Raw genomic sequence first — 26,930 nt, 5'->3', positions numbered from 1 at the left:
AAGACATAGGAGTGGAAGTAAGGCCATTCGCCCATCGAGTCCACTCTGCCATTCAATCATGGCTGATGGGCATTTCAACTCCACTTACCCGCATTCTCCCCGTAGCCCTTAATTCCTCGAGACAACAAGAATCTATCAATCTCGGCCTTGAAGACATTTAGCGTCCCGGCCTCCACTGCACTCTGTGGCAATGAATTCCACAGGCCCACCACTCTCTGGCTGAAGAAATGTCTCCGCATTTCTGTTCTGAATTGAGCCCCTCTAATTCTAAGGCTGTGTCCACGGGTCCTAGTCTCCTCGCCTAACGGAAACAATTTCCTACCGTCCACCCTTTCCAAGCCATGTATTATCTTGTACGTCTCTATTAAGTCTCCCCTCAATCTTCTAAACTCCAACGAATACAATCCCAGGATCCTCAGCCGTTCCTCATATGTTAGACCTGCCATTCCAGGGATCATCCGTGTGAATCTCCGCTGGACACGTTCCAGTGCCAGTATGTCCTTCCTGAGGTGTGGGGACCAAAACTGGACACAGTACTCCAAATTGGGCCTAACCAGAGCTTTATAAAGTCTCAGTAGCATATCTCTGCTTTTATATTCTAACCCTCTTGAGATAAGAGACGACATTGCATTCGCTTTCTTAATCACGGACTCAACCTGCATGTTTACCTTTAGAGAATCCTCGACTAGCACTCCCAGATCCCTTTGTACTTTGGCTTTACTAATTTTCTCACCATTTAGAAAGTAAAGTGTTGATGATGTGCGAGAGGAAATGTATCAATGCAGCAGTACTTTTGTTTTAGGGTATTGAGAGTTCCAAAGATACACAAACATTATAGTCGTTCAGAACAACGCAAGGGAATTACACTGTCCACTTCAGCTATTTAATACTATTCCATAATAATAGTATAGTGCTAGTTTTATTTGAAAGTCAGTCCCCTTATTGGAATTAATTAAATTCAGGTGAGTTTAAATATATACCTTTTGGAATACAGTCTTGGCCTAGACTGAGTTTCCGTTAATCAAAACGCTGTAATTTTACATTTGTCCCAAGTTTCATTTATGTCTGTGAAAACATTTGTACCGCTCAAGTATTTAGCTCATTTGAATGGGTGTTTCATGCTTCTATTATTCAGTAGTAATACAAATGATATTTTCCACTAACAGAATGACTACCACACAATTGATGAGCATAATGTATGAACTTCAGTGCCAGGCATGTAGACCTCATGTCCCTTATGATTGAATCAAACAACATGTTCTCCAATTGCTTGTAATTGATAGAGTACAGACCAAACCCAACCAACCACGCTTGGGAACAAAAATTAGAATGTGTTTTTAAATGTGATCCCCAAACTCAAGTGTTTATAGCTAGAATAATTTAAAGCCATTAGTCAAATTTGTAACATGGCTCATTTACGCTTGCTAAAAGCAACATGTATAATTTTATATGCAGAGACCTAAAATGAATCCGTTCACTCAAATTTGCCAATCAGTCAGTATGCTCCTTATAGTATTAGTTGTTTTGTTCCATTTGAAATTTAACATTCTTTCTATGGCCCTGATGAGTGCAAGACACAAAGCTTCAGCAAATGCGTGTCTTTTTAGCAATAATTTCAATTAGCTTTTCAAGTACTTCTGAAAATTGTTCTTCAAGCAAAATGTTAGAAAATCAATTTGGAATGAACTTAATCTGAATGTTAGTATAAACAGAGCTGAAGAGGTGCTGCTTTACATAAACATTAAGGTAAGATTGACAACCCAGCGTAAACTGGCAAAGATCCAGTGATTCATCATAGGGTGTCGAAACGGAGGGTATTTATCTCAAAAACATTGTCATTAAGCATAATTCAACTCATGAACATCCATTACAGAAAAGTCATCTAAAAGGCAAAGCAATCAATAATGGGCAAAATTATTTTACATTTAAATTAATTGACTTTCATAAAGATTATATCTCTCAGCTTTGTATGGAGAGGTACCACATGATGATTTGGCATTCCCCATTTGTGAGGATACAAATCAGAGGTCATGGTAGGAATCAGTGGTGTCGTGGTAATGCCGCTAGACATTGATCCAGCACTTGAGGTAAATGTTGTCAGAATATGGGCTTGAATCCCACCAGGGCAGATTGTGAAATTTGAATTTGCTGAAACTGGAATAAAGACGTAGTCTAAATTGGGCGGCACAGTGGCACATTGGTTATCACTGCTGCCTCACAGCGCCAGAGACCTGGGTTCAATTCCTGCCTCAGGCAACTCTCTGTGTGGAGTTTGCACATTCTCCCCGTGACTGCGTGGGTTTCCTCCGGGTGCTCCGGTTTCTTCCCACAATCCAAAAATGTACAGGTTAGGTGAATTGGCTAAATTGTCCATAGTGTAAGGTGAAAGGGTAAATGTGGGGGAATGGGTCTGGGTGGTTTGCGCTTCAGCAGGTCGGTGTGTATTTAATGTTGTCATGAGTCTTTTGTGCCGATTCAAACACACAGATAAGCAGGAGGCTGGAAGAACACAGCAAGCCAGGTAGCATCGGGAGGTGGAGAGTTGACGTTTCAGATGTAACCCTACTCCAGTCCTGAAGAAGGGTTACACCCGAAACATTGACTTCTCCACCTCCTGATCCTGTCTGGCTTGCAGTGTTTGTTTAGCCTCCTGCTTGTCTACCTTGGATTCCAGCATCTGCAGTTTTCTTTTTGTCATGATCCAAACATGCAGACCAGGTTAGCCAGTGCACCTGAGAGCTGACATTTGCAACAATACAACATTTCCACAGTTGAGCTTTGTTATTGATATCCAGCGTAGATCTTAAACCCACAATCTTCTGGCTTAGAGGCGACCATTCTGGAATTGAGCTGCACTGTTGGTATAACATTGACCTCCAGATAATTAATCTAGCAGCATAACCACTGTATTAACATGCTCACTGTTTTTAAGTATGAAATTCAGTGATATTCACATACTCAGCATGCATATACAGAACACATTTTTTCCTTTATCTGGTACAGTGAAGACGACATCATTTATGCAGCCTATTTGCACAGCTCTCAGAGTTACCTTTGTAACAGTTCTTGGCAGTACAGTTACACCATTATATATATAGAATGAAAGTATGCATTTCTGTTCAAGAATTGTAATTATAATGCATGTCCCTCAAAAGCACATGTAAAGGACATTTTCTTCAGGTTTTTATGTTCCAATTAATGCCAGTGCAAATGTTAATTATAAGGATGAATAGATCACTGAATTGAACTTAACTATGCTTTGGATGAATAAATTGTTTACAATTTTTTTTGAAAAATATAAAATCCTTGTTTATGTAAAATGAAGTACTATAGATGCTGGTGATCTTCTGTTACGATTCATTTGTGAGAAATGGGCTGTACTGCTTGGGCCAGCATTTATTACAAATTCCTTTACTCCTACTTACCCTTGAGAAAATGATGGTGAGCTGCCTCCTTGGGAAGTTGTGAGTTGTCTCCTTGTTCTGTAGCAGACCATTTGGTGGAAGTAGACCCACAGTGCTCTTCATGAGGAAGTGATAGGGTTTTAAATCAGCAACACTGAAGAGGTAACAAACCCCTCCAATGCTGGCAACACCCTTGCAAATCTTTTCTGAACCCTTTCAACTTGCACATCATCCTCCCAATAGGAGGGAAACCAGAATTGCAAACAAATTTCCAAAAGTGGCCTCACCAATGTCCTGTACGGCCACAAGATGACCTCCCAACTCCTATACTCAATGCTCTGACCAATAAAGAAAAGCATACCAAACACAGCCTTCATTATCCTATCTATCCGTGACTCCACTTTCAACAAACTATGAACCTGCACTCGAAGGTCTCTTTGTTTAGCAACACCAATATGTTCCATGTCACTTTGTATTTCAGAAGTTCTTTGTCTGGTCTGGAATTTCCTCTTTCTGATGAAGTAATGGCTTTTGCCATTCACCCCACATACAGGTGCGAGACCATATCAGTTGCAGTCTCTGTTAATCTGGTATTTGGATTAATATGGCACTCCCACAGGGGATCTTTCACATCTGCAACTAGGGAAGGCAACATGAACACTTTTCAATCAGACTGGTTGAAGAATTGTTCATTGTGTCTCAGGTAGTACAGTTATAACATGGAAATCAAGAACCTAGATGAGAAAGCTATGTAGCTGAAATTCCTTGCCAACTCCAGTGCTTTGTCAGATCACCATAGCAATATATGGACTCAATATCTTTGTCTCAAACTAGCGTGGAGTAAGGACAGAACCCTTTTGAGAGACAAAACATTTGCCATTCATGGAGAAAAAGCTTCAAAGAACTCGTAGATTGTAGATGAGGAAATGCTTGAGAAATCTCCAAACTCCCTGTCAAATGTGATTTTGAACTATCACCTAGTGTAGCAGAAGTCAAAGCTGCTATTAAACATGTGAAGAGTGAAAAAGTCACAGAAGTCAAGCAGGGATGTATCATCACCTCTACCCTTCTTTCCATTTTCACCATCCTTTGTCATGTCAAGGGCAAGCTGCTCAGTAAATGTATTCTCTATTAAATGTTCCTTTAAGCATCCACTACTGTTCATCAGTGGTTTTACCCAATAGTAGATATTCCCAGTTTATTCCCAATCTGCCTCATATCATGAAAGTTGGCCTTCCCCAAGTCTAAAACTCTGTTAGCTGATTTATGCTTTTTGCTTTCAGATGTGACATTGAACTTGATTATGCTATGATCACTATTTGTTAAATGTTCATGCCTAACTAGATTACTGATTAAATCCAGCTCACTGCGAAATCCAAAATTTTGCTGCGTTTATACAACCTAGCACTTCTGTGTTGATACTGGGGGGTCTGTTCACAACATTCATTAGAGTTTTGGATCCTTTACCATTTCTCAGTTCCCCCACTGTGGACTCCATTGAATACATTATATCCTGCCTCACTACTGAAGGAATTTTGTTTCTAATCAGTAAGGCTACTGTGCCTCCTCTTGGAGATACTGAGGACTGCAGATGCTGGTAATTCAGGAACGATAAAGTGTGGAGCTGGAAAAAGCACAGCAGGCCATGCAGGAAAGTTGATGTTTCAGGTCCGAATCTTTGTTCTGTACCTCCTCTGCCATTTCCCCTTTCCATCCTGTGAGCTTTATAGCCTGATGTATTTAGTTTCTAGTCCTGACCATCCTGCAGCCATGTCTCAGTGTTTGCTACTATACCATAATCTCCAATTTGAATTTCTCACCTGCATTTCATTTAATTTATTCCTAATCCTCTGTACTTATATGAAGAATCCTAATTTGGGCCATATTCTGTAACCTGTACCTCAGTACTGGTGCTTTATTCACCTGTTTATTATTCTCTTTTGCAGTTTAATCAGTACACTTATTATAATTCAACTGTCGTGAAGTAGGTTCCTGGGTGGCTGTTTCTTTACTGTTTGTTACATTACTCCTGGTTTTGAAACGGCATTGACTTCCCTTGAGCTCCCTCTCCAACTCCACCCCATTTCCTATCTCTCTCCCTCTCCGTAGCCCTCTTCTCTCTCTTCCCTCTCCCCACCCATCTATCTCTGCCTTCCACCATATTTACTAGTTTAAATTGATTACCCTTGTTATTCTTTCCACTAGGATATTGGTTCAGGTGGAGCCTGTCCCATTGGTGTAGTTCCTTCACATCCCAATATTGATTCCCGTGCCCCACGAAATGGAGCCCCTTAACCCTTGGCCAATTTATATATGGCTCAGGAAATAATCCAGAGATTACAACCCTTTTGAGGATCTGTTCTTTAATTTTGTTCTTAATTCTTGATATTCCCAAAACAGAGTCACTTAGTTTTGTTGTTGATCCCAGCATGGACTTCAATAACCGGATTCTTTCACTTCAATTTCCTTTCAAACCGATTCAGGCTGTCCCTTGCCTTGGTACCAGCCAACAAGTGCGTGACTTTCAATTGTGCTTACAAGGGATCTGTACCCCTAATGTTTGGAATGCTCTCCCACTACCATTTCTTCCTCCCTCCACTAGAACAGCCTCGAGTACATGGTCACTGGCCAGTTTGTCCATCCTCCCTATAGTCCTTTTCCTCATCTACACAGGGAGCAAGTATCTCGTATCTGTTGGGCAAGGTGAAGAGTTGAGGCTCCTCCAATGCAAAATTCAAGATACCTCTATCTACCTCACTTGTGGTCATACCCACCCATCTCTGACTACTGGCCAAATTTAAAGTACTTAACCAACAAAGTATGACTGCTTCTTGAAACACAGAATCCAGGAAACTGTACCCCTCCTGAATGTTTCACAGTGTTCAATGCTCAGACTCGAGCTCATAAACTCTGAGCTGGAGTTCCTCAACCAACCAACACTTGCTGCAGATGTGGTCAATATGATTGACATCATGTAATCACAACATATTGCTTGGCCCTGCTTCTCTAAATTATCTAATTTTGAATTTGTCATTTTAAATTTCCCTATTAGTCTTTACTGTAATCTGTAACATACTTCTCCAATTTACCTTTAATCTGAAAGTGACCTGGAAAAGTTATTCAAATTAGTGGTTCTTTACCAACCAGTCAGCCTATGGCTTTTCCTGTGATGTCATTTTTGTCACTGTTTCAAGCCCAAGTCTCCTCCCCAACTGGCTTCTCTTTCCCCTAATGCTCCAAATTCCCAAAGACCTTACTTTGATATTAAAGAGCAGAAGTACTCATTGATTGAGGGAAAAGGAGAGATAGATAATCTCTTCTCTCACCTAACCCCCTCTTTCACCAAACTCTAGTTACGCTCAAATGCAACAAAGTAGCACCCCAGTGCACACAATGCAGCACTGAAGGAGGTCTCTCTTTATGGCCCCTACTTCAAAGGCTTCTGAAGCTGGTTTAAACTGGAATATTCTGGAATTCCTTCTTAACAGCACTGTGCATGTCCCCATATCCCAAGATTGCAATGTTTCAAGAAGTGTGATGATATTACGGCTTTAAGAATTTTTTTTTGAAGCAAGGTTTTGAGCCGCAGGTACCAAGCTGTCTATTCAAAGCCAGTGTAGTCGATAGTTTGTGAGGCCTTGATTTTTTTTAAAAGTTAGGACAATCAATGCAGCATGAATGGGTGGAATCAGACTCCCATTGAACTAGGATTTGAGTTGAGCTTTCAGGAGTTGCTCTGAAGGGTCTTGTTTTCATGTGATATGACTCTATAACTAGTACCGTAAGTTGCTGGGGTTTTGAAACTGGTTGTGTTTGCTGCTACATCTTCCTCCCTGTTACAGCTAAGAGCTTGGTTCTCTTTCTGCTGCCAGAATCGTATGTGAAATCTATTTGACTGACTTTGCCTTTGTCAAGGTTATCTTTTAAGAGTGGCTCTATATTGGAACAGTTGCTGTTTGGTCGTTAAATAATCTCTTAGTTTGTTAAGACTTCCAGGAGAGTTAAGCGATACCAAGTCTTCTTTCTTGCGTTTGTATTTTATGTTGGAGTAAGAATAATGTGCATTTTGTTTAAAGCCAAGTAGTATGACCAATTACATTTCATCTGGAGCACAGTGTCTTGCATTTGCCTTTATACAGGATAAAAGTGAGGGTCTAGTCTATCTCTTTGATATATTTGCAAGGGGTTTGGTCTGGTCTATAATAGGAGGCAGCTCATTACCATCTTCTCTGGGGCAATTAAAGATGGAAAAGATCATGCAGCCCAGCTAGCAATGCCACTATCCCATAAACAATTAGAAAATTGTCAGATTTATCCTGTAATAACAGCTGATGGTCTTACTGTTATTGTTGTGATGATGTCGTTTTAGGGGGTGTGTTTTGTCCTGGTTTCTTTGAGATTGGGCAACTAGTGTCGAGCAGTCTATGAGAAGATAAATAACTTGAGCCTTGGGCTTTTTTAAAAAAGTTGGAATAAAAGAAACAGCCTGAGTGGGTGTGGTGAAGCTCTCACAGATCAAGGATTTTTAGTTAGCTTTCAGCAGTCGCTGTTGTGGGCTTGAAGATGTTGAATTACAGCCAAAAGCTGAAGGTTTTTTTACCCTAGGCTGCTGGATTCCATTTTCAGAATATGCCAAAGGATGGATTTATGCTATGTTACTGTATTGGAACAGTTAATTATTAATTTTGCTGTATTATGTTAGGTGTTCCAATAGAATTATTACTCTAAGTTGTTCTTTTGTAATTTAACTATAGTGTTTGAATAAATTGTGTTTTGCTTAACGTCGAGTAATTTGACTTTGCATCTGGAACACAGCACTTTATTTTAAATACAAATATAAAATTTAGGGTCTAGGTTACCTTCTTAAAATATTTTGAGAGGGGTCTGGTCTGGTCCATAACATTGTTATAGAAAAATTCAGGTAAATCATTTTAAAAGTAAGCTTTTGATGCTCTTTGTTATTTGGACATTAATTATGGGTGTATTATAGTTATGTTTTGCACAGATATTCTCTTATTTTGTCTTCCCCTACAGCTCAGTAATGTTATGTATGTTTTGTTCTCTTCTAGGGATTCTTCATTACAGTGTCAACAGAATCTATTCTGAAAGTGGCAAATCACGTTTCTGAAAACAATAAGATCTTGGGTCTAAACCTGTCAGCTCCATTCATTTCTCAGTTTTTTAAGGAAGACCTGATGAAAATTATTCCCTACGTTGATATCCTGTTTGGAAATGAGACGGTTTGTTTTTTAAAATATACCACTAATTTTTTTTAATAGTGCGGTTTAGTTGTAAAATCAACACTTGTTAGAATAAGTCATTTTCCATTTTTACTAATCTAATACTAAATTAAACTGTTATGTGCTCAGAACAAAGCAATTTGCACAATATTTATTGAACAAAAATGTTCCAAGATATTACTCTTGTATGGTTTTTTATCCACAAATAACACTCTTATTTTATAAATTATCTACTTGAATTCAATATTTTTTCATGCTGAGAAGAAATGATTTGTACTTTATCTGTAAGTATCATTTTTGGAATTTGGATTTCAAACCAGAGGCAGGTGAGTGATGCTTACTTCTGTGGATGGTTGTTAAAAACAGAGAGTCTTCAATCAGCTGTGCCTAAATCCAACATTTTTTTATAAGTTCGGTGACTGTGGACCCCTTTAGTGTTAAATGAAAAAATATTTACAAAGGTGGATAGAAAAGAAAAGTCTTAACTTTGTTTCCATTTGTGAAGAATCTAGGATTGAGTGAACTTTTTAAAATTTGTTCAGCGGACATTGAGGTTGAGTGTATTAATGAGTTTAATTTCTGTTCCAGAAGGAGTTTGTGAACTAGTTACCTCAGCAAAAGAGCTTAGCTTATGCAGTTCCAGAATCAGAAACGAAATATGTATTAAAACTGTGGTATTAAAACAACTATAATATGAAGCGAGTAGGATTCCTTAGAATGTGTTAAGAATGGAGAAATGATTCAGAATGCTAAAACAAATTCTTCCTCAACTTATGGAAAAGTGAATCAAGCCGTTGGAAGTTCTAAACATTTTATTTTAAAAGACGCAATGTTTGCTTTCACTGAGTATCAAGGAAGTAAACCATTAAAGTATTGAGAGACACAGAAGCAAGTCAGTCACAGCTTCTGATACTATTTGTCTTCCAGAAGGTTTAGTGAAGGAGAAAATATTAATTGGAGGTATATATGGATGTTACAAGCCAGTCCCATTATACAGAGTTGATTAAAGCATGACATAGTCAATTGAAAAATTCTCAGTGTTTGTGAATTAAATAACAATGAAAGGAATTGTTTTGTTTGGAGAAATGACCTGACTGGTTCCAAGGTATTTGTCTCATTGAGGGTAGTGGAACAACCAGCAGAGGTAAAAATAACCTGAGTGAAAAAAACATAGAAAACAGGAGTAAATTATTCATCCTTTCGAGCTTGTGATCATAGAGCCATACAGCATAGAAACAGACTCTTTGGTCCAACCAATCTCTGCTGCACATTATCCCAAACTAAACTAGTTCCACTTGCCTGCTTTTGGCCTATATCCCTATTCATGTACTTATTCAAGTGTCTTTTAAGCATTGTAATTGTGCCCACGTCCACACTTGCACAGGAAGTTCATTCTACACGCAAAAAAGTTTGTCCCTCATGTCTTTTTTAAAATCTGACCTCTCACCTTAAAAATGTAGTAGCTGTGATGAGGAGGTGCAGGTGTTGGATGAGGTGGACAAAGTCAGAACTCACACAATCCCACATTATCATCCAACAGGTTTATTTGAAATCACAAGCTTTTGCAGCACAGCTCCGACGTTGGAGTATAACCTGATGTTGTGAAAATTCTGACTTTAAAGTCTGCCCCATCTATCCCATTCCAAGACTGCTGACTTCCAACTCAGCTATAATCAGCTCAAGTCTCTCATTGCTGAACATGGTCATATATTCATTAACATCTTCACATCCCCAGCCTTGATTTCTCAAAAAAGGTTTTGATAATCATCCAACTCATGTAATACTACAAGAGGAATATCCTGGATTGTCTAATAACTGTTATGATAAGATCTCAAGTGCTCAGAATTAGGCATGAAATTGGACAAAGGATAAAAAAACATAACTTGGAAATTCAGTTATTGAATACAATTTTTGAACATTTAGATAAAAAGGATGATGAAAAAGAGAACAAAGTTGACATGTTTCACCAATCTTTAATAGATATGAGGCAAGTGGATCCTGAATTGAAAGAAACAATAACAGAAATTGCTGGAAAACTCACCTCATCTGGCAGCATCTGTGGAGAGAAAATAGAGTTAATATATTGGGTCCAGTGACCCTTCCTCAGAACTTCAGAACTTTAACCTCTCCACAGATGCTGACTTTATCGAGCAAGTTCTGTTTTTGTTTCTGATTTCCAGCATCTGCACTTTTTTTTTGGTTTTTCTGAATTGAAAGAGCAAAATCAAACATCCTATTCATAAATTGAATCAGAATCAATACTTGAGAGATATTAGCATATGTCTGTGAAACTGTGGGAAAAAATGCAGGTCACCTTAAATACTAGCTGATGAAGAATGAGCAATAGTATGTCAAGTGATTGTCCCATCAGAGTACAATCTTAAGATCTTACCTGTGGATCACAAAATTCCAATACTAGGTCATTTGGAAATTAAGAAAACACCATCTCAAATAGTAAAACCTTTTTACTGGCCAGGATTACATCGTGAAGTTGTCAAATTTTGCCAGATATGCATACATGTCAGGTAGTGGGGAAACCCGAACCATCAATTAGAGAATCATCAAGTCCTACAGCACAGATATAGACCCTTTGGCCGAAATGGTCCATACCATACAATCCATACTAAACCCATTTCCCTGCATTTGACCATATCCTTCTATATTTGTCTAATACCTTTTAAATGTTGTTAATATACCCACCTCAACCACGTTCACTGGTAGCTGATTACATATACGTACCACCCTCTGTGTAAACAAAGTTGCTCCTCAGTTCCTTTTATTCTTCCCCTCTAATCTAAACTGATGCCCTCTAGTCCACAATTCCCCAACCTGGAGAAGAAGACTGAGTGCATTCACCATCTTCATGACTCTCATGATCTTATACACTTCTATAAAGAACCCCACTCCTGCCTCAGCCACCTACGCTCTAAGGAAAGAAGTCCTAACTTGTCCAACCTCTTCCTAAAACTTAGACCACTAAGTCTTGCAACATCCTTGTAAATTTCTTCTGCACTGTTTTTCCAGTTGAATAACAGAATAAGGTGACCAAAACTGAACATAATTCTCGAAGTGTGGCCTCTACCAACATCCAGTACAACTGCAACATAACTTCACAATGTCTATACTCATTGCCCAGATTGATGAAGGCCATTATGCCAATAGCCTCCTTCGCTGCCCTGTCTACTTATGACTCCATATTCAGAGAATTGTACACATGAACTCCAAGATCCCTCTGTTCCACTACACTCCTTATGACCCTACCACTTTCTCTGAAACTCCTACCTTGATTTGACCTTCCAAAATGCAAGACCTCACACTTAGCTATATTAAACTTCATGTGCCATTTCTCAGCTCATTTCCCCAGCTGATCAAGGTCCTGCTGCAATTTCTGAAAACCTTCCTCACTACACGATAGTGCCTATTTTTGTATCATCTGCAAACTTACTTATCGTGTCTTATACATTGTTATTTACATCAAGGATTTGGATAAGAAACAGTAATGGGCCCAGCACCGACCCCTGAAATACTCCACACATCACAGGCCTCCAGTCTGATAAGCATCCTTCCACTATAACCCTACCAGATGTATATCCAATTTGAGCTCCCCTGGATCCATGCGATCTAACCTTCCAGAGCAGCCTACCATATGGAACCTTCTCAAAGGCCGTACTGAAATCCATATAGACTATGTCTACTGCCTGGTCACTAACAAATTTATGAGGCATGAACTCTATCTCACAAAGCCATGCTAATTACTCCAAATAAAACCTTGTCTTCCCAAATGCATGAATATCTTATCGCAGAGTCTTCTCAAGTAATTTGTGTACCACAGATGTTAGGCCTGCGCATTTAATCCTAGCATAAGCTAAAAACTGTATTTGGATGATAACAAATGGTGAAGGGACCCAGTCTAAAACTAGAAATGGGCATTGGAATCTTTTAACAATTTTGGATACTTCAAATGATTTCTTGAAGTCGTGACTTTGGGGAAAATTACTGCAAAAGTGGTAGTGGAATAGTAAATTTTTTTGAAGAATGGGTTATCCGAAGAATTATAGTCCAAGTGAGTTGAAAATTTATATCACAAGTATTCAAAACAGTTTGTTTTTAATTCAGTCATGGGATGTGGCTGACTGGGCCAGAATTTATTGCCAATCCCTAGTTGCCTTTGAGAAGTTGGTGGTGAACTGCCTTTTCAAACTGTTGTAGCCCATTTTAAGTCACAATAGTATTCAGGGCGAAGTTCTAGTATTTAAACAAGTGACTGGTCATGGTGGTATATTTTCATGTCAAGATGTGTGGGTTGGAGAGGAACATGCAGGTGGTGGTGTTGTCATGTATCTGCTTCCTTTGTCCTTCTAAATGGAAGTGGTTGTAGGTTTGAAAGATGAAATCATTTTGAGAGTTTTTGGAACTGCATTCATTCAGGCAAGTGAGGGGTTATCCATCATACTCTTGACTTGTGCTTTGTAGATGGTGGGATATGGTTTAGGGAGTCAGGAGGCGAGTTACTGCAGGATTCCCTGTGATTGTACTTAGATGGTTAGTCCAGTTCAGTTTCTGGTCAGTAGTAACCTCCAGGATGTTGATAGGTCTTTGGTGATGATAAGACCCTTGACTGTCATGGGGCAATGGTTAGATTCTCACGTTTCGGATATGGTCATTGCTTGGTGTTTGTGTGGTGAGAATGTTACTTGCTATATTTTATCCCAAGTTTGGATATTGTCCAGGTCTTGCTGCTTTTGGACATGCAAAAGGAGTCGTCAATGGTGTTGAGTGTTGTGTAATCATAAGCCAGGTTTCAGATCCACCCTCTAGCAAGTATCTGGTGTGGAGTTTGCAGATCATCTGTGTCTGCATGGGTTTCCTCCCGCAATCACATTGCGTGAATTGACTGTGCTAAATTGCCCATAGTGTCCAGGGATGTGTGGGTGAAGTGATTTAGCTATGAGAAATGTGGGGTTCTGGACACGGGTTTGGGTGGGATACTCTTCAGAGGGTTGGTGTGGAGTTGATGAGCCGAATGGCCCGCTTCCATATTGTAGGGATTCTGATTCGATGAACTTAAAAGTTGTATTGACGACCACGTCAGTTTCAACATCACTAAGTTATAAGAAGCCACTCAAACTGCCCATTTACTTTAAAGCAATCAGAAGAAATAATTCAGGAGTCTTGACAATTGTCATGATGTCATTATTAAATATTCCCATATAATTAGCAGAATGGCAGCATTACATTGTTTTATTTTAATTCTGCGCTTAGAATTTCTACAGTTTTTACTAGATTTTGTTAAATTATTTATTATAATCACCTGAAAAGTGCAAACATCTCAAATATGTCAGTCTTTTGTGAATTGTTGGTCTGTCAGTCACTGACATATTTCCATATCAGGAATTGTAAGGAATTTGAAAAATTATTAATCATTTTGATCTTAATATACCAAATATATTGTCTCTTCAATGATCATGAATGTGATAATAAACGCACAATGGCAGTAACAGAATCTGGATCTGGTTTAACACCGTTTTGAGAAATGTTCATGCTGAATGCTTTCATGATAAAATTGCTACGTAATTATAAACTGTCACTGTTAACATTAACTGATGCTTCAGTTTTGCGGAACTCTGATTTCACTGACAATTAGATGCTGATGCACAGACTTACTGCCTGAAGTATATGACAAGAAAATCTGTTCATAAAAGTCTTTTGTGAGATGTGGCAAGGGGAGCTAAATGACAATAATATATTTTGGCATTTAAAAATCATTTGTAAGAAAATAATATTGGAAAAGGTAGCACTGTTCAGGAATTACTTGGTTAGGAAGAATAGCTATATTGTAAAGGAGGAATGTTCTTAGTTAAGTTGTTTAGGATCAATTCCTTGTAAGAGTGCTGATCACATTAATTATTTATAGTTTAATTCATTTACCATTTCCACCTGCTCCTGCTTTTGCACCACTTTTAATTTCAACTAGTTATTTGTACAATTTTGTTGTTTACTTTGTACTTTCAACTCTCAGCTATTTCTGTAACATGTTGTAATCAGATCTTGAGAAGATCAGTTCTGGAATTCATTTTACTCACCAACTCTCTATTAGTAGAGTTGGAAAGCAAATTTAGATGTGCAACAGTTCATTTTTTTTACTCGAAATAAATTTCTCTTTAATGGAAATTGAAGATTTTCTGTCAGTAAAACATCTTGCTGAGCAGTTATACTAAGCAGCTGCCCTCCAAACACAAAATCCTGTCATTCCATCTCCTGTGTTGTGCCCTGCTTTTGGAAAATGAAAATGTTTTATCTGTACTACTGAGCTGTACATCATTTGAGCAGGACTTGCCTCCTAGAATTGTCAAACGACCTTTAGAGTATGTTAGAGATAGCTTTTATGCTTCTGAAATGATTCTCAACTGTAATTCACTCACTAATTTACACCATCTTATGTCTGGCTGTATTGGAACCAATTCAGAGTTGCCACCACTTCCTTCATAGTATTTCTTATCACTTAGGCCAGTGAACCCTAAAATTATTCGATAACCAGGTGATCAGAGCAGTGCTTACTCCCCAGCATTTATCAATTCAGTTCTTTGTTAGGAAATAGATAACAATAGCATATTTTGCTTTTTGTTGGTTTTTCCCACTTTTTCCTCAGCTCGGGTTCTGAAATTGCATTCTGGAATGATGTTATTAACCTATGATTTTATGGTTAGTATTATTAAAGATTCACTGTGTATTTAAAAAGGAAACTTAGAGATAAAATCAGTTGGTAGCATTTGCAAAACTTATTATAGTGAACAATGACAATACTACATGAAAAGTGCAGAGAAGAAATATGTCATATTTCATTAATTAGTTATAGTCCAAATCATCTAAATGCTGTTTGTGAAAGGGTTTCTTGACATGGCTTGATGTTGTAGAAATATTTCCACAGTGACTATTAATCTGCAACATGAGTCATCTTTTCACTGAAAAATGTACTTGTGAAGAGATGCATCAGGATCCAAAATCGATTGTTGCATCCAGGGACCTCCGAGTTTAAGAGTAGGTTCATCCAGAGTATCAAATTTAATGTGAGAGAATTATTGGTTAGCAATGTAAACTCTAAGAATTGTTTGAGACAGTCGTGTGATTAAAGTATGACTTGTTTCAAGTTCCACTAACTGGACAACTGAAGGCCAATTCATTTCTAAAGATGTGAGCTATCTGCCCAGTTGACTTTTCTCAGTATTGATAAATAGAATTTTGAATTCCAACTGACGACTGCGTTTGAGCTGCAGTTCTCTGAAATTAGATGGTAAGTCAAAGCACATAGTGCATTTCAGTAGGATCATTTTCAGTCTATGGATGATAATGCACTCAAATTATGTTGCATAACTTGTATTGTCACAAGTTTGATATCATGCACCAAAATGCATTGGCCTTTTCATAACAATGAATAAATGTACAACACAGCAGCCTAGATAGTCCAACTAAATAACCATATTAATTAGAAAAAAGAACTGCTCACAATGACAGTGAAAGAATTCTAAAATCAGCAGTGACTTAAATCTAACTTAACAGCTGGAGTTTTTGATTGTGATAGTCACGTTGTTAAAATAAATTGAAGTATATTCATCAAATCGGCACCACTGAGTCATGTAAGACTTGAAAGCAAATAATGTTTGTAATTGCCATCAAGTAGCTATATGTCCTTGCATTTCACATCTTAACAAGACATCATTGACACTATTGTTAGCCGCCTTCCCACACCATTGCACTTTATTTTTCAGTATAGTAGAACTGAATAAGATGATATTGGAGAAGGAAGCTATTTGTATGTCTGTTTACGAGATATCTAAAATTCTGATTTTGAAATGGAAAATATTCTTTCACTTATTTTACCCATGCAGAATAATAAAACACTTACCATATGAAATATTAAAAAGCCTCAAGCAAGATTTAATGTGTGTGTGCCTTGGTTTCTGCTGGGGAGGCAGTAGCATAATAGTAATGTCACTGGACTATAAACCAAGGACCTGGCTAACACCATAGCAGATGATATTTTAATTCAATAAACTCTCAGCTTAAAAGCAAGCCGAATGACAATCGTTCATCAATTATCATAAAAACACAGGTGGTTCATGAATGTCCTTTTATGGAAAGGTAACTGCTATCCTTATCTGATCTAACCTACGTCTAACTCCAGACCCACAGCACTGTGGTTGACGTTTGACTGCCCTTTGAAATGGCCCAGGAAGCTACTCATTTCAAGGTTAATTAGGGATGGGCCGAATGCCCCAACAATACTCTCATCACATCCAAGAATTTTTTTTAAAACATGGTGGTAAATATATAAAATGGACTGATGCCATCTTTTAGATATAGTTAAAGTTTAAAGTTGGAAATGTAAAATGGCACAGTGTACCAACTTGAACTTTGCCAGAAAAGACACTTTTTAGGTTTTCATTTCAAACTTATGGTGATCAGAATTTCAGAAGATGAATTACTGTCTCTACATGATGAAGTGTACTGACTTGACTAAGGTTTTTTTTGCCCAAAATAGAAAAATAAGCCAAATACTTAGGTTAAGAATCAGACTAAAAGCAGTTATTGTTGTATTGAAAATGCATTTGGTGAAAACAAAGTCGATTTCGCAAGATATTGGATTGAATGCTGGGAGCATACAATTTTATTCTGCCGCAGCACAAAGAAAGGTAATTGGTCTTTGATGTGTAAAAGACAGTTTAATGTTAAGGGAAGCAGGAGGATATAATTGTCTCATTTGTTCCTGAGATATGTGCATCTCTGTCTAGATCAGCATGTTATTGTGCAGTGAATATTTAAGAATCAAATACATTGTTGTGGGTCTGGAGTCACATGCCTGCCCAATCAGGTAAAAATGGCAGATTTCTTTCCTTAAAGGATAATGGTGATTGATTGTTTTTTAATGCAACAATCAACCGTCATTAAACAGTGGCCTTTTGTCTAATTGTACTTATTTCACTTTTCTTGAACTCAAATTTACTTTCAACCGCGCTGATGTTTGAATCCGATTACAAGAGTATGTTCTGGATTCAAGTCCAGTAATGGAATCATGGGATTGGTGCTGAGTCCACTACTTTTCATTATTTATATAAATGATTTGGATGTGAACATAGGAGATATAGTTAGTATGTTTGCAAATGACACCAAAATTGGAGGTGTGGTGGACAGCGAAGACGGTTACCTCAGATTACTACGGGATCTTGGTCAGATGGGCCAATGGGCTGAGAAGTGGCAGATGGAGTTTAACTCAGATAAATACAAGCTGCTGCATTTTGGGAAAGCAAATCTTAGCAGGACACATATACCTAATGATAAGGTCCTCGGGAGTGTTGCTGAACAAAGAGATCTTGGAGTGCAGGTTCATTGCTCCTTGAAAGAAGAGTCGCAGGTAGATAGGATAGTGAAGTTGGCATTTGGTATGCTTTCCTTTATTGGTCATAATATTGAGTACAGGAGTTGGGAGGTCATGTCACGGCTGTACAAGATATTGGTTAGGCCACTGTTGGAATATCGCTTGCAATTCTAGTCTCCTTCCTATCGGAAAGATGTTCTGAAACTTGAAAGGGTTCAGAAAAGGTGCGTGCGTTGGGGGTCCAGAACTAGAGAGCATAGGTTTAGGGTGAGAATGGAAAGATATAAAAGAGACCTAAGGGGCAACTTTTTCATGCAGAGGGTGATACGTGTATGAAATGAGCTGCCAGTGGAAATGGTGAGGGCTAGTACAATTGCAACATTTAAAAGGCATCTGGATGGTATATGATTGGGAAGGTTTGGAGGGATATGTGTTGGGTACTGGCAAGTGGGACTAGATTGGGTTGGGACATCTGGTCGGCATGGACAAGTTGGTCAGAAGGGTTTGTTTCCGTGCTGTACATCTCTATGAATAATTTTACAGTCCAGAGGGAGGCTACCTTATGGAGTCTGTACTGGCTCATTCTCCAGCCCTAACTCCACAGCTCTCTAAGTTTATCACTTGCAAATTTATATCCAGGTTTCTTTTGAAACCTTCTATGGAATCCATCTCCTCCACTCACCCAGGCTATGTATACCAAAACCTAACAAGTCTGAGCAAAGAAGTTTTCTCCTCATCTCATTCCTGGCTGTCTCTTGTGTTTTTTCTTGTGTTCTTAACGTGGCCTTGCTTCCATTAGACCATATTCACTGCTATAAATTAAATCATCAACTTAATGAAGTTACATGCAGGATATTCAGTGGTACGTGATAGGAATATGAACTCGAGACAGGAATAGGCATTCAATCTCTTAAGCTTGCTGTACCATTCAATAAGATTGTGGCTCATCTGATATTAACCTCAAATCCAATTCTGGCCATTCCTGGATGACCTTTTATCCCTTTGCTTAACAAAGGATCCACATAATTCTACCTTTTAAAATATTCAATAGTTCTGCTGTCACCCCTTTTCAGCAAGATGGTTCCAAAACTTATGTACGCAACATCTAAAAGTATTAGGTATTAAATTTTATAAAGCTGAGCCATGATTTTTGGTCACTTTGAAATTGTTCAGAAGTTGATGAATAAGAACTGAAGCTGTAGTTGATTTTTGTTTAACAACTGTTGATTGCAACAAGTGAAATGTTAAGTGCACATCAAAGACCTTCCTTGTATTAATGAAAAAGTAATAGGTATGTCAGGAACCTCACTGATCAAATTCAAAACTTAAAAATCAATTGCAAATAACTTGCTGGAGCATATTTTTAATAAAGACATAGAACAGCAAATCTGAATGTACAGTGTTAGCCAGTACTTCTGCTGGACACTTATTAAATATGTATCAATCGATGTTGATGCACATGGATGAAATGGAATGTTACATGGTGAGTTTTGAGAAGATTTGTAGCTTTTGTAGTTGAGGTTCTGGATATAGCTTTGCTCACTGAGCTGGAAGGTTCATCTTCAGGCATTTTGTCACCATACTAGATAACCTCTTCAGTGAGCCTCCAGAGGAAGCACTGTTGGTGTTTCCTGCTTTCTATTTATGTTTGGGTTTCCTTGGGATGGTGATGTCATTTCTTGTGGTGGTGTTATTTCCTGTTCTTTTTCTCAGGTGGTGGGAAATGAGATCCAAGTCAATGTGTTTGTTGATAGAGTTCCGGTTAGAATGTCCTGCTTCTCGTAATTCTTGTGCGTGTCTCTGTTTGGCTTGTGCTAGGATGGATGTGTTGTCCCAGTCGAAGTGGGATGTGTTGTCCCAGTCGAAGTGGTGTCCTTCCTTATCTGTATATAAGGATACTAGCGAGAGACGGTCATGTCATTTTGTGAATAGTTGATGTTCATGTATCCTGGTGGCTAGTTTTCTGACTGTCCAATATAGTGTTAGTTACAGTTCTTGCATGGTATTTTGTAAAAGATATTAGTTTTGCTTGTTGCCTGTATAGTGTTTTTCAAGTTCATTACTATCTCGCACCCCCTGAGAAAAAGAACCGGATGTGACATCACCATAGGAAATAGTGCCATCATGGGCGATGACATCATCAACCCAAGGAAACCCAAACGTATAAACAGAAAGCAGGAAACACCAGCAGTGCTTCATCTAGAGGCTCACTGAAGATGTTACCTAGCATGGTGACGAAACCTCTGAAAATGAAACTACCAGTTCAGCGAGCAAACCTACATCCAGAATATTATATAGTTTTGAATAAAGTAACTTTTTTTTTAGGATAAGTTTTTTTTGCTTCAGTTTCCTCCTGTTGTTATGCCAAGCACTTTTCCTGGCTGAAAAAGCTGCAAACAATCTGCTGTCAACTTTATAGGGATATGAGAAGAAAAAGCAGGCTATCCAGCCATTTAACCTTATTTTTAGACATTTTTCATGAAATTAGACTTAATTTCAGATTTCTATCTTCTACTCAATATTTGTGCTGTAATTCCGAAACACCCTTCTCAATTATGTTAACAGTATAGAGTTGCAATATTTTTAAATATAAAATACTTAATTCTGTGAGAGGTGAACATATGCTATCATGTGTTTATTACCATTGTGACTTGATAAGAGTAACCTGTTCACCAATCAAGATATTTTAATTTCTGTGGACTTCGCAGGTGAGGTCAACATTTTATGCCTGAATTTCGCTTGAGAACCTGAGTGTGCACCGCTACAATCTTTGGGTTATCGGGACACTCCATGTTAGGAAGGGAGTTGGAGGTGGGGGTGTCACGTTGACGCTGTACAGGATGTTGATGCAGCCTGTTGAGTACTGTCTGCAGTTCTGATTGCTCTGTCATTAGAAGGGCATTGTTAAATTGGAGCGGGTTCAGGAAAGATTTACTGGGATTTTGCTAGGAGTGGAGGGTTTGAGTTAGAGGGAGAGGCTGGATATGCTGGGACATTTTTCATTGGAGTGGTGGAAGTTGAGGGGTGACCTTATATAGGTTTGTAAAATCATGAGGGGCATAATGTGAATAACAAAAGTCTTTTCCCTCAGGTGGCAGTGTTCAAAACTAGGAGGCATGTTTATAATGAGAGCAGAAGGGTTTAAAAGGAATCTGACAGGCAATGTTTTCATAGAGGGTGGATCGTATATGGAATGAACAGCAAAGGAAGTAGTAGATACACTTAAAGCATTTAAATGACATATGGAGAGATACACTAATAGGAAAGATTTAGAGGGATATGGGTCAAACACTGGAAAGTGGAGTGAGCTTACTTTGGGAAATATGGTCAGCATGGATAAGTTGGACTGAAAGGTCTATTTCTGTGCTCTGACTTGATGACTAAAGGAATAACATTGTATTTTCAAGTCAGAATGGTCAAACCTAAGCAGAAATGTGTATTGTGCGGAAGATGTAAAGCAACTTCAGGAAGATTTAGGCTTGGCGAATTAGCAAGCACAAGGCACATGTTTTTTATGCAGAGAACAGATGTGGACATTGTTCCACATTGTCGGATAGATGCCAGTGTTGTAGATGTATGGGAACAGCTTGTTTAGGGTGTTACTTTTCCTGTTTCTCTATCTAGACTTCAGTCTTGTATTGTACTATTAGCACACTGTTGCAAATTTAGAACTGTTGCCTGTTTGTATGTTTTAAACCAATCAATTAATGAGCCAAATAAATGTTTCAGTAGATCAGGAATTAATTATAGTTGCATTTAGTTTTCTTGGATTCCAGTATCTTTTGTATTGGTGACCTCTGGCACAGAGGGACAGGAGCAGACCATTCCAACACTCGGAAGACTGTTCTGTTATATCGAGAGATTGTGACTGATGTGTATCGTAACTCATTAACCCATCTTGGCTCCTTATCCTTTAATACCCCTGACAAGTAAAATCTGTCAATCCCAGAAATATGAGCTAGCATCCTGTGCTGTTTGGTGGGAGAGAGTTGCATGATTCTCATGTGTTTTATGGGAAGAAGATTTCCTAACATCTCTTCTGAATGATCCAGCATGATTTTGACATTAACTACCCTTATCATAGATCCTGCTGCAAATAAAATGTTTCTCTTGATCAATGCTATTCCTTTCAAATGTAATTCTTTTGAAACTCCAAAAAAGCTCAAATTTATTTTTTATCCTATATTTATAGAAATACAAGTACATCTTATAACGTAACACTTGGAGCCTTAGTAATATTTTCATGAATCTGCATTTCACTCCATCCATGATCAGTATATCATTTCTGAAATGCAATATACACAGTATTCTACATGTCTTACCAGGGTTTGTGTTGCAAAACTTGCTCTTTTTTTATATTCAAATTGTCCAAAGTGAGCATTGCCCCGACGTTCTTAATGATTTTTGGCAGGTGACTGTTGCATTTTCATGATCTAGTACATAGCTACCTAAATTTGTTTGGGCCTGCAATGTTATTAGAAGTTCACCATCTAAGTAATACCTTGATGATGCCAAGTTATTCTTGCGTATCTGAATGAAATCCTTCTGTCACAGTTTTGCCCATTCATTCTGTAGGTGTCACTTTGTTGTTTTATGCTGTGTCAGTAGTTACATGTGTGGCTCCTTATTGTGTTATCTAATTCCTTAGTAATTATCGTGTGTACTTAAGGCCCTAGCACAGTTCCTTTGGGATAAAAGTCACTTTCGTCCAATTCAAACGTACAGGTCTCAGTCCCTACTCTCCCACCTACTACCTATTTCCCTCTAGCCAGGTCAATCATTTGCCTTTACTTTCATGAGCTTTAATTGAGACTAATATTTCTGATGTGGAATTTTTTTCCAAAGCTTTCTGGAAGTCAGTACAAGCAACATACACTACCTCCAAGTTCTCCTTAAAGTCACCCATCATCCTGACTTGGAAATGTCTATCATCCCTTCTCCATCACTGACTTGAACTTCTGGAACTCCCTACCTAACAACACAATGGGATTACTTTCACTACACAGACAGCAAAAAGTCCAAGAGTGCACCTCACCACCATCTTTTCTAACAAGTCAGGATGGAGGTTAAGTATTGGCCTTGCCAAAGATATTCCTGTCGCAACTAATTAAAAACATCCTTCAACATCCTGCCCACTACTTCAATTAATTTCTCAAAAATCTAATTAGTATCAGAATTGGACATCACCTTCCCTTTCAAAATCCATGTTGATTTTCTAATCAGCAAAAATTTGTCCAAATGTTCAGGCTTTCAGTCCTTTGATTATAGATTCCAAAGTATTCCCCAACACCGATGTTTTACTAATTAGTCTATACATTTTTTGTTTCTCTTTAATATTGGCATTGCATTTACAAGTTTCCAATCTAAGGGGTCAATTTCTGAACTGAGAGAACTTTGGAAAATATCTGCAATGTCCTCAACTACTTCCTTGACAATCTTGGGATTTGTCCACATTTAATATCATTAGTTTTTCTAATGCACTTTTCTTGCTAGTGTTAATTGTGTGAGTTCCAATCCATGATTCATTATTAATTTCCTTAGAATATTAAGTACGTCATCCTATTCATGTATTGTGGAGACTGCAAGAAAGTGTTTGTTTAACAATCTTCCATTTCCTTACTTTCATTTGTAGTATTACTTACATTTATAGAGTAATACAGCACAGAAACAGATTCTTTGGTCCAACTGATCCACGCTGACCAGATATCCTAATAAATCTAATCCCATTTGCCAGCATTCAGCCGATATCTCTCTCAATTCTTCCTATTCATATGTCTATCCGCATGCTTTTTTAAATGTTGTCATTATACCAGCCTCCACTATTTCTTCTGACAGCTCATTCCATACATGCACCCCATATTACTCTTGATATATTTTAGCTTCTAAAACAAGAAATCTGTTTTGTTAATCTTGATACCTTTATGGAAGTTTTTCAATTTTCAGCTCAAATAATGATAAATATATCTTTAGGGTCTGATAGTGATGACGTTATAATTACCTTCAACGATGAAAACCTGATAGTCTCAGCAATCATTTTTTCACGAAAGTACATTCTGGTGTGAATTAGGCCACTGCAATTTCATTTGGGTTTATAAACTTCCACAGAATTTTGGCTTCAGTTTTCATACACTGTAAACTGAGTTCTTCATAAGCCAGCTATCTCTGCAAATCACCATTTTTGAGAAGATTTGTAGCTTAGGTTGAGGTGTAAGTTTGCTCGCTGAGTTGGAAGTTCATTTTCAGATAATTCGTCACCATACTAGGTAACACCATCAGTGAGCCTCTGGTGAAGTGCTGGTGTTTTGTCCTGCTTTCTATTTATGTGTCTTGGTTTCTTAGGGTGGTGATAGCATTTCCGGTTCTTTTTCCCAGAGGATGGTAGATGGGGTCCAAGTCAATGTGTTTATTCCGGTTAGAATGTCACGCTTCAAGGAATTCTCATGAGTGTCTCTGTTTAGCTTGTCCTAGGATGGATGTGTTTCCCAGTCAAAGTGTTGTCCTTCTTTGTCTGTAAGTATACTAGTGATAGCGGGTCATGTCATTTTGTGGCTGGTTAATGTTTATATATCCTGGTGGCTAGAATTCTGCCTGTTTGGCCAATATAGTGTTTGTTACAGACCTTGCATGGTATTTTGTAAATGCCATTTGTTTTGCTGGTTGTTTGTGTAGGGTCTTTTAGGTTCATTAGCTGCTGCTTATATGTGTTGGTAGGTTTGTGGGCTACCATGATGTCAAGAGATGTGCGTAGTCTGGAAGTCACTTCTGATGTAGGATAAAGTAGCTCGAGGTTCTGACCACGTAGAGTCTGCTTGTTTGGGTTTGTTAAGAAAATCGGCGGACTCTGGTGTCTCGCCAGGTGATGCCAGAGATGCTGAGTTCCTCCAGCAATTTCTGGGTATCCGCTCTTCTTGAATATGCTATATAGATATTTTTCTTCTACTCTTCATCATTCCTGGGTGCTACAGTGTGTTGTTACTCATTGAAATAATGCCCTGATGCAGCTCTGTTTGTGAGCGCTGGGATGATTGCTTCTGTAACTCAGTATTTGTTCCGTATGTGTTGTTTTCCTGTAGATGCTGGCTTGAAGTTCCCCAATGACTTCGCTCCACTGTCCATGCTGGAAATCTGAAACAGAAATTGCTGGAGGAACTCAGCATCTCTAGCATCACCTGGCGAGACACCAGAAGTTTGTTTCACGTCCAACAACTCTCCTTCGGGACGCAGTATATTTTTTCTGAAGCAGAGTCACTGGACTTGAAACATTTAACTCTACTTTATGTCCAAAGATGCTGCCAGACCATCTGGGTTTCCAGAGCAATTGATGTTTGTGATAATTATTTTTTCAGTCCAGGATTTTGTTCATTTCACAAAGTTTCTTCCCATCTTGAGACCAAATCCAGTTTTTTTACTTCCTAACATCATTATTTAAATGTTTCAAATATTTGAGAGAACTTTCGATCACTTTTCTGGAGTTTGAGCTAAGTTTTAAATATTTCTCCCAGAGCAAACGTCTAAATCCTGATTTTGCTATATTCCACAGATGCCAAAACACAGGAATTATGAAATGGGACTTTGTTGGGTATTGTTAGAACTGTTAAACTCAATCATGGTTTCAGCATTGTACTGAGTTGAGAATTCATGTAAACGTTGACATATGCTAACCTGGTCAAACTTACATACCGGTCGGTATGCCCTGAGGGATTTGTGCAGTTTGGGAAAAAAATTGTATTCTGATTTAATAATGTAATCTGTATTTTATTTAAACCATTTTTGAAAGAAACGAAATACTTAAAACGAAAGAAACAGACCTTTTACTGTGGCTGAGCAGTGGAGCACTTGTTAAATTAATTGGCTTCAATAAATAGTGCCTCAGTATACCTAGATTGTAGTGTTATTTTCGGCAATCTCGACAGCACTTTATAATTAACTGCTCATTTCTTTTTTCAGGAGGCTGCCACTTTTGCTAGAGAGCAAGGCTTTGAGGTGAGTTGACCCTCGGTTGCGCACTAAACAGATCCTAAAGGATTTTGCTGATAATGAAGTTCTTTGGACAGTGATTGATGTGCTATTATACTCTCCAGTCCTTGCAGTTGTTACTATGGTTACCTGGCAGCCATCCTGATTTCTTTGTTCTGCCAGCATGATGTATGACGCACTGTGCTAGGCCTGTACCCAACATCTCCTACAGATGTTATTCACAGAATTTTGAAAAGGCTCTTGGGAAGTTAAGAGGTTGGGCACTGGTTCAGGCTTCCCTTGCAGATAAGGTGTCTGTCATTTCAACTATTAAATAGCAACATCTTCCACTTAATCTTATTGTGTAAAGGTTCTTTTGCAGCATGAGCAATCGGCAGACTGTAGCGGAAGTAAATTAATACCAATGACTCACTTCCTACTTGAAAGGAGCCTGAAAAGCTGAAAATGGTTCTCTAAGAATACACAAAAGCATTTTCAAGGCATAATGTTGTGAAGTGAGACAGATGGCTTTTTTGGTAGTTATTTGGAGTGAAATCATTCAGTGGTGTGAATTTTGTTTGACACTCTGGGCATTAATCTGAATAAAGCCCTTATTATTGCTACATTCAACCACAGGTAACAAAGCATATGCTATAATGAATTTAATTAGCTAGGGGCCGAATGTAAAATAAACAACACATGATTAGTGACTGTCTGATAAATTACTATTGTTCATGATTGAGAAGTGGACTGAAAATAATTTAACAATATACAATCTTCTGATATATTCCACTCACAAAACCAGATCACAGATGGACATTGATTTTAGTTTTGCAATATTAAAACTACTCTCCTAAAAAACCATAGCTGAAATACATTCATTTATCATATTTTCATGTTTTAAAAGTTGAAGTCATACTATTTATGTAATAATTGTCACTTTAAAATACCCCTTAC

The 26,930-nt window shown here is 38.2% G+C and overlaps 1 protein-coding gene across 3 annotated transcripts in view; it reads left to right on the top strand.

Annotated features, from left to right (window-relative positions):
• The window catches only part of adka (adenosine kinase a), a 275,680-nt gene that overhangs the window by 202,564 nt on the left and 46,186 nt on the right, over positions 1–26,930 (top strand). For all 3 annotated transcript variants that reach the window (XM_060854345.1, XM_060854347.1, XM_060854346.1), the window contains exons 7-8: positions 8,474–8,644; positions 25,965–26,000. In XM_060854345.1, the coding sequence (XP_060710328.1) occupies positions 8,474–8,644; positions 25,965–26,000 (207 nt within the window). The remainder of the gene's footprint in view (positions 1–8,473; positions 8,645–25,964; positions 26,001–26,930) is intronic.

This window comes from Hemiscyllium ocellatum, chromosome 43, assembly GCF_020745735.1.
Source record: "Hemiscyllium ocellatum isolate sHemOce1 chromosome 43, sHemOce1.pat.X.cur, whole genome shotgun sequence".
NCBI classification, from domain to species: Eukaryota; Metazoa; Chordata; class Chondrichthyes; order Orectolobiformes; family Hemiscylliidae; genus Hemiscyllium; species Hemiscyllium ocellatum.
Note: the sequence above shows the minus strand (reverse complement) of the source record. Positions and strands in the feature narration are given on the sequence as shown.